Consider the following 13,789-nt stretch of genomic DNA (forward strand, 5'->3'; position numbering starts at 1 on the left):
TCTCTTTGTTCTCACTCTGCCATAATCATGTTCAAACAGCTCCAGTTTGTCCCTGATTAAGAAATCTGCACTATTTTTTTTACCCACCGCACCCCGTCCTCCAAATGAGAGCATGAACAGGAGACACGCAAACACGCTTTTGGTGCTGAAAGTCATCCGGGAGGCCGCGGTGGGCTGGGCAAGCTCTAGAATGCTCCAAGTCAAAATGTACACTGGTGGTGGGGGCACGGAGGAGGTGGGAGAGGAGGGAGATCTGAAAGGTGGCTGCAGAAGAAGGGAATTCCCAACTGAAGCACCATCAGGGTTCGCCTTCCAGAATCTTTGACATTATGTCCATCCACACTTGGAGAGATTTTGCCCATCAAACTGCGGCTTTATAATTTCTGTCAATCACAGAGTAGAGTGATGACAAGGAGCATTAATTGAACTACTGCTATGTGCTAGGCACTGTTCTAAGCATTTTATGTGCATTAGCCCATGTTATCGTTACATGTTAGCGCCGTTGTTGTCATTCCCAGATTACAGACGCGTCAACGAAGAACACACTGGTTAAGAGTGTGGCCAAGGCCACACGGGGATCAGATCCCAGGCCAAATTTCTGTCCAGCCCACTCTTAACCACTGCCTTCTATGCTGTGCTGCCTCCAGACCAACCCGTGTCGTCGAGACCTCGTCTGTTTTATCCGTTTGGTAAATCCGCGGCCTAGCACAGTGCCTGACACATAGAGGGCGTTCACAGTCGAGAGAGTCAACAAGACAACCGGGCTCCCAAGTGAGCGAGGACCTTGAAAACGCAATCACCCTTAGGTTTTGAATGTTTTGAATGTAACCTGGGGGCCCCATTACTCCCATCTCAGACCCAGAGATTGGGAACCATCTTCTGCTGGACAAACGAGGAAACAGAGCCACAGACTGACTTGGTCACATGATAAGGCCGAGATGAAGCCCTGCCTCTCTGAGAACACCTAGTGCTCTGTCAGCGAACCCTTTGGGAGTCACCCTGGACCATCTGCTGCCCTGAGCTGGGGCACCACCAGGAGACCTGGGCCTCCCAGACTGAAGCTGCAGTCAGCCAGCCAGACCCCTGCTCTGTCCCTAACACCACCCATTCCAAGAGAAGCGTCAGCAGAAGAGGCCCCAAGGGAAAACCTGGAGGAGGCACTTCCGAAGCCCAGAGGAAAAGGACAGAAAGGAGGAAGCCCGCAGGTCCCTCGGTCCACCCCCAGCTCTGACCCAGGGCAATGGGAAGCTGGAAGCCGGGGTGGGGGTGGGCGCATGGGGGAGGGAGCCACACTAACCCAGCACTCACCTTCCGTCCTGTGCCTTTGCAGCCCCACTTCCAGTTCCTGTCTATGTTTCGATACCAGTTTAGGGAACCCCTGGGGGGCAGATCAGGGAATAAAGAGAGGAAAGCGTTTAGTCCATGACTGTGCTGCGGACCCACCAGGCACCAGTCTCCCAGGGAGAGCCAAGCTTCTGGGGGAAAGAGGACCGAGCCCAGCACAACGGTGCCTGAGTGCCAGGCCTGGGGACACGTGGGGTTCGCGGAGAGGGTCTGTGGAGAGGGCTGTCACACGGAGCCGGCCCCACAGGACTCCCCATGTCATTCCAAGGCTGTCACGTAAGAGGTGGGAGCTTGTTTAGCACCCTCACCATCCAGAGGCCACTCCCCTGCCCTGGGGAACCCCTGGAGAAGGGACTTCAGGGGGTGCTGCAGAGGTGTCTCCTCGGGGACAGGCAGGGCGGCTCTGGGGCTGGACCTAGAACCCTCTGCCAGTCCTCGGGCCTAGTCAGGGTTGGTGCTCTCGGGTCTCACAGCTCCAGGCCCTGGGAATACCTTGGACACGCCACATACCCTTTTGGGACTTTTCATTTTCCCTCCCGAACAAGGAGGGGGTGAGGCCACATTATCTCTCTGCTCCCTTCCAGAGCAAATCTGTCCTCAAATCTGAGACTCTTAAATGGTCTCAGCCTCAAAAGAAGAAGAAAAAAAAAAGCTTAGGGAAGAGTTGTGGGTTGTGGTGGTGCAAGAGATTCTGAGGCTAAAGGGTGGGGGCCACAGGCGTTCCCAGCCACGGCTACAGTATAGAGGACTCCTGGGCAGGGCTGGCCAAGGCAGTGTCCATGGCTTGGCTCTTTCTGAGTCCTCGGGTTGGAGTAAAGGATGGAAGTGTAGAGAGAGGCACGAGGGAGAGAAGAAGGATGGACATGTGGTGAACTGCAACATCCTTGAAGAAACCAGGAGCTTCAAAGATTTACAACGTGTAAATATTGAGAGGGCTATGCAGGAAAGGGGCCGTTGGAGCAATGCCTTGTGGTTCCAGAGCAGAGGCCCAGACCATCAATGTGAATGCAGGTCTGAGCCAAGGGAATGAGGTTGGACACCTGCTACAACGTAGAGACCCCTGAGAGCACCAGCCGAGCGAGAGAAGCCAGGCACAGAGGCACACGCACAGAGGTACTGCATTTATGTGAAATGCTCGAAGTAGGCAAATCCATGGAGATGGAGGGCAGATAGGGATGGCCTAGGACTAGGGGGTCGAGGGGAAGTGGGGGAGAGCTGACTGCTCAAGGAAATGGCGTTTCTTTTTGGAGCGATGTGGTGATGACCGCGAATGTGCTAAAACCACTACAGAGGGTGGATTCTATATGGTATGTGAGCCAGCGCTCAACAAAGCTGTTTAAAAAGAGAGAGAGGTCTCCAGTCCCCCTAAAAATGTATGCAGTTTTTGAGTGTCGGTGTTTTTCTGAAGAAAGAAGTCAGAGCTGTCATTTGATTCTCACAGGGGTCGTGACTGAAAAAAAGGTTAAAAGCATCTGCTCTGAGGGGGCCCAGAAGGTAGAGGGAGGTGAGCCATCCCAAACCAGAGCCGGCGGTGAGCCTCCCACCACTGGAGGCAGGGAAGCAGGGGCAGCCAGGTCTCCACGGGCCGTGGGGCCGGAACCGGGCCTGTCCTGCACCCTGAGCACAGCAGCCCCGCGTGCTGACCAGCCTCTCCTGTGTTCTGGGCAACACTCCGTGTACCTGAAACCGGACTTCTTGAACTGCTGCACGTAGAAGCAGATGTCCTCCTCGGTCACAATCCTGCTGAGGCTGGGCTCTTTCGGGGCTTTCACAAAGAGTCCTCCTGCAAAAAGCCACTTGTTCCCGATCCCACGCCCTCGGCCAGGGGTCCCAGCAGCGAGTGCCGGCCTTCGCAATGGAGGCTGACCTCCTAACTGCCTCCCGCCTCTCTTGGCGCCCCTTCATTCATCCTCTCTTATCCACAGGAAGCCCCTTTCCTCTCCGTCAGAGAAGTCATTGTTGCCTCTGTCATTCTAGAACCCAAGAGTGTCACACCCAGGCCTCCGCTTCTGGGACACACACGAGGACTGACCACCCCCCTCCTGTCCTCCCAAAACTACACCTCTGTCCCAGGATGACACCTGTCTTCGGCCCTGCCAGCCCTCCAGCTCTCCCTCTCCCCTAGACGAAGCCTTTCCTCCCTAGCTTAACGAATCCCATCCCTCTTCAGATAACTCCACGGAGAGTCTTGGAATGTTCACCAGTGCCTGCTCTGATTGTCCTCGGAGCCTGGAAAACCGTCGGCCAGGGCACAGGCGTGCTGTTGCCCTCGGCACACTCATGCCCGCCCCCCCCGCCCCAGTGTCCTCGGTGTGGAATCTCATTTGTTTTCAGGGGTGTACACTGTGTCCTGGCAGTTCCCCGCCCTGGGGGTGGGGGGTGGGGTCAACCCCGTGATGCTGACGGACAGCCCAGGGACCACCGCCGTTTCACGGGGGACAGCCCCGGGGGGCTCCCCAGGCTCAGCTGGGAGTTTTGGAGGCACAGGAGCTGGGGGATGGATGCAGCCTTCTGTGAGCTCCATCGCAGGGCTATGTGAGCAGGTGCCTCTGTGATGAAGCACTTGAGCCTCCCTGGAGGCCGGAGCTCCTAGCTCCCTGCTGTCTCGGGGCTGGGGTGAGAGCCCCTCCTGCCCCCCTCCCTGCGTTCCTGCCGTCCGTCTGCCTCCCCTTGGACTCCCCGACTCTGCTGCCTGTGTTTGGATTTCTGTCCCTGCCTCACCAAGTGTGAGCTCAAACCGTCTGCAGAGCAAAGGAATGCAGAGTGACAGAGTGACCGAGAAAAGGAATGGAGGGGGGAGGCGAGAGGGAAGGGAGACGTGGTCTTGACCAGTGAGAGGCGTATGGCCTTTAGGGTCAGAGGAGTTTAAGCCCAGCCTGGCCACTTGGACAAGTGCCTGAGCTTCATTGTCCTCATGTGTAGAATACAGATAATAATGGGATTTTTAAGGGTGTCATGAGGATTATAAATAATGTATCTAAAGAGGGCCAGGCCAGCATTTGCTGCACATAGTAGGTGCACAAACAAGTAGTAGTGTCCTCATTATCAATAAAAATACAAGTGAATAATGGTAAGGCCAGAGTGTTGGGGCAAAGGTAAGGTCTGTGGGTACAGTGCTGGATCTCGGAGCCATGGATGAACTCCAGTCTGTTCTTCACTCTGACTCCTCACTTGTTTCCAACCCAGGAGGGAGGACAAGGGTGGAAATGTGGCAGAACTGGAATGACAGGACTCGGGGCTGGGATGGAGGAGAGGACAGTGGACTATGACAGGCGAGACCTGGCTTGGGATCTAGCCCGACTCTCCCTCTGCCTGCACCAGGTGACCCTGCAGATGTCAGTTCCTATCTAGGGTCTCGGTCCTTGTCAGTAGAGGCTGGGATTGCCCCGACAAGCTCTAAGAGTCCTCCAAGCTCTTACTGTTTAAGATCTTGAATCCAAAGGTCCCTGAAGGAAAGGAACCTGAGGTCCCGTGATCAGCCCAGGGCTAAGGGGAGTGTTAGTCACCTGTGGGAACCCTATGTTAAGCCAGTCCTAGTTCAGAGCTGGCAGGTGGCTGTTTCTGCTCATAGAGTCAGATGGAGAAATGCTCATTCAATGCTCAGCTGGCTTCTGCCATGGCCCTCCTGATTCCCTTCCCTTCTAAGAACACTTCTTACCTCTTTCACAGACGCCGTACAGATTGTACAGAGCCTGTAAGAAGAAAAGTTGGAGATTATGTCATGGGTAAAGTAAAGAAAATATGCTGGAACAGTCACTTACTGTGCCATCAGACTAGTACAAACATGCTAAACTCCCGAGAGGTAGGCAAGTCCTCAGGGGTCACAGCAGAAATAGCTAACAATCAAAGCTCTGGGCCCAGGCTGCCCGCCCTCCCCCCCCCCCCCCCCCCCCCCCCGCCACTTGCAGGTCTTGGTGATATTATAAGAACTTGATTATATCAACCAATGGGAATAGAGATGAGACCTTAGGTCTATGGCAGATGGGAAGTTAACGATAAGACCCTCCACAGTAAATCTGTGGTCCCACCCATCATAACAGAGAGATGTCAAAGGAGTTGGTCCATTCAGTTTGGAACTAAGAGGAAACCAAAAAATGTTCACCCAGAAATTCATAGCTACGAGCCTGCCTTCACAAGTGCTTGGGTTTGAATTTACACTCTCTCCATGATCTGGAAATCCCCAAGATGCAAAATCAACAGCAACCACAACAAAGTGAGGCTGGGCTAGTAATACCACCAGGATGTCTGACAGAAGCAGCCAGTGCTAAAACACAAGAGGGCCATTTCCTCAATCCCAGCTGAAGCCTACTGGCACAGATTCAGTGCTGCTTGAAGATGAGCTCACAAACCAAAATTACAAAACTCCCTCTCTTCTCTATCCCACCCCCCTCCTGAAAATCCCATTGCAAGAGACAGTAAACATAGCAAATAGTGAATCTACATTAATAAAAGAAAAAGATGCAAATTGACCATCACTTTGCTAAGCCCACCAGCCAATCAGGAGTGAGTATGCAAATTAACCCGACAAAGATGGCAGGTTAATCTGCATACGCAGGCACCGAGCGGCCAGGGGCGGGGCAGGAACATCCCCGGGACCCAGGTGCTCTGAGCCAGTGTGCGCACAAGCGGCCAGAGGCAGGGTGGGAACGTCCCCCGCAGCGAGCGAGCAGACAGCAGAGCCCTGCTTGCCCCTGGCCGTGACAGCAAGGGGCAAGCAGTCCCCTGCAGGGCCCTCACAGTGAGCAGACACTAAGGCCCTGCTTGCCCCTGTGGCAGCGAGCCAGAAGGGCAAGCAAGCTCCCACCGAGAGCAGCAAAGGGCAAGCAGGCCCCCACAGAGAGCAGACACCAGAGCCTGTGGTGGCATCAAGCAGGCGGGTCCGCAGAGAGCAGAGAACCACGGGGAGCAGGCCTAAGCCATCAGTATGACATCCCCTGAGGGCTTCCAGATTGGAGAGGGTGCAGGTCGGGCTGAGGGACCCACCCCCCATGCACGAATTTCATGCACTGGGCCCCTAGTATCAACTAATAGAACTTGCGAGAGAGAGGGAGAGAATGAAAATGAGTATGCTTAAAATTATTAAAAACATGCCGAAGCCGGTTTGGCTCAGTGGATAGAGCGTCGGCCTGTGGACTGAAGGGTCCCAGGTTCGATTCCGGTCAAGGGCATGTACCTGGGTTGCGGGCACATCCCCAGTAGCGGGTGTGCAGGAGGCAGCTGATCGATGTTTCTCGCTCATCGATGTTTCTAACTCTCTATCTCTCTCCCTTCCTCTCTGTAAAAAAATCAATAAAAATATATATATAAAAAAATTATTAAAAACATAAAAGAAACTGAAAAACAAGAACAGAACAATAGATCAGAGTGATTTGAAAAGGAGCCAAATAAAACTTTCATAAATTTCAAAAAATGATCATTGAAAGAAAAAGCAAAAAACACACAAAACTTCAAAGATGGGTTAACCTGCAGATTAAACACCACGAAAAAAAAACAATAATAGGGTAGATCAGAGGCATGTTTCGCATAAACAATGACAGGAGCCTCTAAAAGAAAAAAAAATTGTCAACCTAGAATTCCATATTCAAACTATTCTTCAAGATTGAAAGCAAAAAAGACATTTTCTGGCCAAAAACATTATGAGTTTACTACTAACAGACTGGAAAGAACTAACTACAAAAGAAAGTCCTTCAGAAAGAAGCAATTGAACTCAATATAAAAGAGTGAGATGCTAGAAGTGGTCAGCACAGAAAGTGGCAAACATGGGAAAGGCTAAGCAGGCACTGACTCTATGAGGGTAGGTGGAGGGTATGGAAATAAACCATTATAAGCAACTGTGGTTGTTCATGAAAAGCGTTGAAACAGCAATTAATTTGGGGCTTTGATAAACAATTATGCATGTTGATAAAAATGGTATAATTTCTCCATAGTCACTATTATAATCATTCTTTGATTTCAGTTTCAAAGCTTTACTGGTGTGTGGCAGTGCGGATGTGACCTTCCCCCATTAGTGTGACCGGTAGAGTGAGGATCCCACTCACCCTGACTACAGAAATCAAAGGGAAGAAGGCCAGCTTGCTCATTCCCACGCTCCAGTCCCCACCCCATCTTCCAAGGGAGGCCATCCAGAGACCTTTGCACCTCTGCAGCTCCCCCTTCTGGCTACCTATCCCCCTTCTACCCTCCCACCCCTGTACCCCTCACCTCATCATGTGCTCTGAAAATGAGTTTGAAAGTCCGACACAGGTCCTCTTCCAGTTCAGCCTCAGCCACTCCCTAAGACAAAGTGTAAAGGAAGTCAGCTGTCTCTGAGGCATGAATCCACCAGGGCCACCGGTCAGAAATAATAGAGCTCCTTCCTCCACACAGTCGCTGGGGGACCAGTGTTATGGGAAGAAACTAAGGCAGAGCATGGCAGTGCGTCTTAGTCCATTCCAGCTGCTATAACAGAACCACAAATTGTGTAGTTTACAAACACAGATACTTATTTAGTCTGGAGGCTGGGACGCCCAAGACCAAGGCCCCAGCAGACTCAGTGTCTGGTGAGAGCCCACTTCCTGGTTCAGAGATGGCATCTTCTCACTGTGTGCTCACGTGGTGGAAGGGGGAGGGGACTATCTGGGGTTTCTTTTTATATGGGCACTAATCCCTGTATGAGGGCTCTGCCCTCGAGACCCAGTCATCTCCCAAAGGGTCCACCTCCTATTAACATCACATAAGGATTAGGATTTCAAGATAGGAATTTGTGGTGGGGAGAGGGTGGGGAGTGGACACAAACATTCAGTCTATAGCAAAGTGCCAATCTATTTTTATCTCCTCCTTTCCAAATGCTCACCTCAACACACCCAGGCAACAACTAAACCGGGTTGCAGAATGTTTTCTAAACGGGTGCCCTGCTTTCCCACCTCCTTGATTTAAAATATTGTAGCCTCCACCAAGAACACCTACCTCCCTCAGTTTGGCCTTCAAGAAGCCTTCAACATCTGTCCCAAACACTGCCTCCTCCATGAAGTCCTGTCTTCCCCCATCACAATAAAATAACTCTGTCCTTCTCGGTTCCCACAGAGCCTTTGCTGTGTCTCCTCAGAGCCCCCTGAGCGCAGGGAAGCATCCACTCATCTTCTTCCCGGGACCATCTGTGACTGGTCCTGGGTAGAGGCTGACGGTATGTATGTCCCTCTCCTAGGAATGTTCCCAGAGAGGAGGGTCCCATAAGCCAGGCAATAGGCACTGCAGTGGCCAGCACCCTCCGTCCCTGCTCCCTGCAAGAGTTCCTTCTCCACTGCACGGTTTGTTCTGCATATTGCAGATCATGAGGGCTCTGGGTCCACGGGACACCAGCACCACAGCAAAGGACACATTTGTCATCCGGCGGTGCTGGGTCTGCAGTTTATGATTTTATGAGGAAAGTGATGCTGTCGCGTTAATTACAATCCCCTTACATCTGTAAGATTCAATTATGATGGAGAATCAATCTGCTGTGTGATGAATGCCGAGGCAAGAAACAGCCACGGGAGAAAGTACATTTGAAGTGATCGATGAAAGCCCCGGTCAGCCCTGTCGCCACGAGTCATCACTCTTATTTATTGAGAGCAGCCCCATCCCAGAAACCACTGCTGCTCAGGAGCCCAGGGGTGTATGTCAGTGTGTGGAGGCATCGTCACAGGCCAGAGAGGTCTGGGCGGGGCTTTGGCCCTCAAATGGTCCTTCGAGAGCGAACAGATGCCAAAAGGGTCAATAGAAAATCCAGGGAGCTCCCACAAAGCATGTGCGTGGGCAGCCTTTGTGCCTCAGCAGCCAAGATCACAGTCTCTGTCTCCTGGGGGAGATGGGAGCCTCCCTCTAATCAGTGGGCCGGGGCAGCAGCTCTGCTTCATGTTCCGTCTACCTTGATAATAGCTGGAATTTCTGTGAAACCCGGGGCCGAGTTCTCCCAAAGCACGCCAGAAAACAGGGCTGGGGTGGTTGTCTCTGGGGTTAAGGATGCCAGTGGATAGAGGCACCTGATGCCTGGGCAAGAAGAGAAAACTATTCCTTATTCCCTGCAGCCTGGCCAGGCAGACGAGAGAGAGGAGTCAGGCCTCAGAGAGGCCGTAGCACCCCAAGTCACTCTGACGCCACACTCGCTGGTCACACGGCACTGAGGTGGGAAGGCCATCTCGAGGAGGAAGACCCTCAGGTTGAGGTGTGACCTTGTTCGAAGGCGGATTATAAATGGCCAGGCTGGAAGCGAGAACTCCAGACTCTAAGCCCCTCAGTATTTGGTTCTTTTCACTATAACATAACACCACCCATTGAAGAAAACAAAAATGAAATGCCGCAAGTGTCTTCTGTGAATGGCACAAAAACAAAACCATAATAAAGACTGTGAGGAAGGCAGCTCACGGCTCCTCAGTTGAGGACGGGTGAAATGAATCATGGTCCATCTGAAAAGGAATGAGGTAAATCTATAGGTACTGATAGGAAAACCTGTCTAAGATCTATTGAATAAAAAAAGCAGAATGATTCAATTTATACTAAAAATTATGTATGCACTCATGTGCGCGCACACACACACACACACACACACACACACGCTTACTTAAAAGCATATTTTTTTAAATGGGTAACACCAAACCATTCATAGTAGCTAGTTCTAGATGAGTGAAGGGGGATTTGATTTTTTATTTTACACAACTCAGTACTTTTTTTAAAGCTCATTTTTTGTCTTTGCTACCTCCTCATCCATCTTCCTTTTCTTACTAATACAAATGCAAAGCCTATATTATCCCTTCTTTGCCAAGCAAAGAAAAACACACCTTTTAGTATTAGTTTCCACCAGACTTGGCAAATTCTCAGGGCAAGATAGTAAACATGTGGGCTAAGGGTTCAAAGAGCTGGGGGTGGGGCTGGATCTAAACCCAGAGTTTGTCTAAGCCACACCCCGCAGTGCTCAGCAAACTGAAGCGAGGGAGGGGGGGGGCGGGCTTGGGGAGGGGGAGGGCTGGGGGAGGGCGGGGCTGTGTCATATTTAACTTATTGGCCTGAATTCAGCTTACATTTGCAGCTATAACTTGTTTGAAAACCATCCAATGAGACCATCCTTTTTCCGATGAGGAAACCGAGGGCCAGAGATAGGAAGGGACTTGCTCCATCACTGAGTAGGTAGCAGACATGCAGGCAGAACCAGGTGCATGGTTTCTCCTTAAGACCCTGCTCTGTGCTTACCCTGACCATGCCAGCAGGATTCCTGGGCTCCTGGCAGTGGCCAGGTCACTGATTTGAATATCCACCATTTCCCTGACAAGAGGCTTTGTTCTTAAGAATAAAACCATCCCCACACTCTTCCTGCAGAATTTAAACCCAGTTGCTGTAACAGAACAATAGAGGTACTGATTTTTTTTCACAATGACTGTATCAACCTTCGAAACCACACACTCTCCCACTAGGACTGCGATGATTTAGTATCTTTCCCCTGAGGTCACTTTTTCAATGAGGACTTTTCGCCTATCCTGGTTTGCTCCTCCCCGCTCTTCTGGGACACACAGACACAATCAGTCCTAGGTCCCTCCCAGCGTGGCATAAGGGGAGGCACGTGGGCTCTGAAGTCAAGCAAGACCAGGTCAATATCCTGACCCAGTCATGTACCTAGTATCAGCCAGTTAGTAAGCCTGTCAGAGTCTCTGCTTGCTCAGCTGAAAGGCCGGGAAAGATGCCACAGGGTTGCTGTGGGCACAACTAACTGCATCCAGCACTCAAAAAAGCTGTAGCTGCAACCCCACTGTCCATGATGGAAGAATGAAGTAACAAATGTCGCATACAGTAGGCCAGTGATGGCGCACCTTTTGAGCTCAGCGTGTCAGCATTCTGAAAAACCCTACTTAACTCTGGTGCCGTGTCACATATAGAAATTTTTTGATATTTGCAACCATAGTAAAACAAAGACTTATATTTGTGATATTTACTTTATATATTTAAATGCCATTTAACAAAGAAAAATCAACCAAAAAAATGAGTTTGCATGTCACCTCTGACATGTGTCATAGGTGCGCCATCACTGCAGTAGGCTATCATTGTCTTAAAGAGAAAGGAAATTCTGACACGTGCTACAGTGTGAATGAACCCTGAGGACATAATGCTAAGTGAAATAAGCCAGACACAGAAGGACAAACATTGTATGAGTCCACTTAGAGGAGTAAAATTCACAAAGGCAGGAAGCAGAATGGGAGCTGTCAGAGTTTGGGGGGAGGAGTGAGTGGGGAGTTAATGTTTAACGGGGACAGAGTTTCAGTTCTGCAAGATGAAGAGAGTTCTGGAGAGGATGGAGGTGATGGTTGCATAACAATGTGAATGCGCTTAATGCCACTGAACTGTACACTTAAAATGCTAAATTTGATGTTATGTGTATTTTAAACTTAAAAAATAATAAAGATAACTTTAATGAGCTAAATCCCACTGATCAATACTCTAAATGAAGTTTGATCAAAACACAATACACAGTGAAACTACTACTTCCTTTTTTCTATCTCCTGTAATTACACAAATACAGCTTTTTACCAGTATAAAGCAGTATTTCTCAAAGTGTAGTCAGAAGAAACCTTGGGGAACCCTGAAGCCCTTTGAGGGCACATAATAAAAGATGCATAAATATTCGCTAGATGAAATAATGAATATTAATTCTTCACAAGTAATACCAGTTAAGGCATTTCTGACCTTTGAACATGTTTGTAATGCTCAATCCCTCACACACATTACAGGGCACCTTTGTTTCACAGCAGCTAGGAGTCTCCTTACAAATATTCAGTCCAAAGGATGAAAAAGAGAGAAAAAAAAAAAAAAGAGGTAGAAGAGAAAAAAGTAGACACGAAACCCCACACACCCTTTCTCTCCCTCTGGATTCTCCACATGGGGAACCCCACTGGTGGGGCCAGAGTGTTGAGGGCCTGTTGTAACCTATACACAGGCCTTGGGGCCGGGCTAGGGGAGGAGGTGCAAGGGTGAGAAGTGACAAAGGTGCATGGGAGATTCGAGGCGGTGAAGAGACCTGTGGGGTGGGGTGCTCTGGGAGGGGAGCTCTGGGCACACAGAGGGCAGGGGGAGGGGGTTGGGCTCTTGTGGTGGGAGCCAAGCAGAGCCAGAGATTAAAAATGGGTCAAATAAGAAGTGAGAAGGACCCAAACCCAGCTTCCTAATTTAGTGTGGGACTCTGTCCCCTCCTCAATTCCCAGAGGCTAAGGAGCTGCCACTCAAGAACTAAGATCCACCGTTTGCTTCCCTCCCCCTCACCAGATGCTTCCCCGGTGTGAGCTGTATCAGGGGAAGCAAACACCCGGGAAAGGGCGACAAGCAGAACATCACACCTTAGGCTGGCCTCCGATTTCTAGTCCAGCTGAAAGGATTTTCACGGGCCACCTGTGATGGGGTGATGAACCTCCACTACTGCTGACATCAACTACAACTTGGGGCTCCTTTCCAGGCTTTGCACAAGGTACCTACCTTCTTCCAGTCCCACTCATAGATCGCATTCCAAATATGCCCGTTTCTCACAGTCCCCACCCTTCCCCCACACTGTCCCCCTCCTGTTGTTATCTTCCTATTTCTTTCACAAGGGACACTGTCTCTTCTTCCCTTTACCCACCTGTTATGGGCTGAACTGTGTCTCCCCGAAGTTCCTATGAAGTCCTGACCCCTAGTAGCTCAGAATGTAATGGTATTGGGAGATGGGGTCTGAGACAGGTGCCCTTATAAGAGGAAATGTGGACACAGAGACACCCACACAGAGGATATACCATGTGAGGACACATGGAGAAGGGGGCCATCTACAAAGGAGGGGGCTTCAGAAGAAACCAACCATGTAGACACCATGATCTTGGACTTCTGGCCTCCAGAACTGAGTGATAACAAATTTTGTTGTCTAAGCCACCCAGTCCACAGTACGTTGCTATGGCAGCCCTAACTGACTACTATGCCATCTAATCATACCCATCCTTCAAGAGCAAGGCGACTTCAAACTAATTAAGGTCATTTTGACTCCATTCAAACGTATGGAAGCTGGCTCTTCCCACACCCTGGGCTGTGGCTTGGGAGGGCCCTGGCTTCAGTGGAGGATGTGATACTTTGAGCGTCTTTTCATGATGTTGCTGGACGCATCTGGCATCTTGCTGAATGGGTCACGTTAGTGCTCGAATAAAAACTTCTTCTTTCGAGGCACCATCTCTTAGGGAAAAGTTACTCACTGAATCAAAACTGGGATGGTTATTGCCTGGCCAGCATGGTTCAGTGGTTGAGCATCAACCTATGAACCAGGAGGTCACAGTTTGATTCTGGATCAGGGCACATGCCCAGGTTGCAGGCTTGATCCCCAGAGTGGGGTGTGCAGGAGGCAGTCAATCAATGATTCACTCTCATCATTGACATTTCTAACTATCTCTCCTGTCCTCTCAGAAATCAATATATATATATATATATA

At 50.4% G+C, this 13,789-nt stretch overlaps 1 protein-coding gene across 3 annotated transcripts in view; it reads right to left on the reverse strand.

The window, feature by feature from the left end:
* EPHX2 (epoxide hydrolase 2) overlaps positions 1-13,789 on the reverse strand; it is a 70,465-nt gene that overhangs the window by 4,139 nt on the left and 52,537 nt on the right. For all 3 annotated transcript variants that reach the window (XM_070415570.1, XM_070415571.1, XM_070415569.1), the window contains exons 13-16: positions 7,546-7,617; positions 5,003-5,036; positions 3,025-3,127; positions 1,309-1,378 (exon numbers count right to left, since the gene is read on the reverse strand). In XM_070415570.1, coding sequence (XP_070271671.1) covers positions 1,309-1,378; positions 3,025-3,127; positions 5,003-5,036; positions 7,546-7,617 — 279 coding nt within the window. The remainder of the gene's footprint in view (positions 1-1,308; positions 1,379-3,024; positions 3,128-5,002; positions 5,037-7,545; positions 7,618-13,789) is intronic.

This window comes from Myotis yumanensis, unplaced genomic scaffold (assembly GCF_028538775.1).
Source record: "Myotis yumanensis isolate MYYU_CA2020_CCGP unplaced genomic scaffold, mMyoYum1.0.hap1 SCAF_5, whole genome shotgun sequence".
Lineage (NCBI taxonomy): Eukaryota > Metazoa > Chordata > Mammalia > Chiroptera > Vespertilionidae > Myotis > Myotis yumanensis.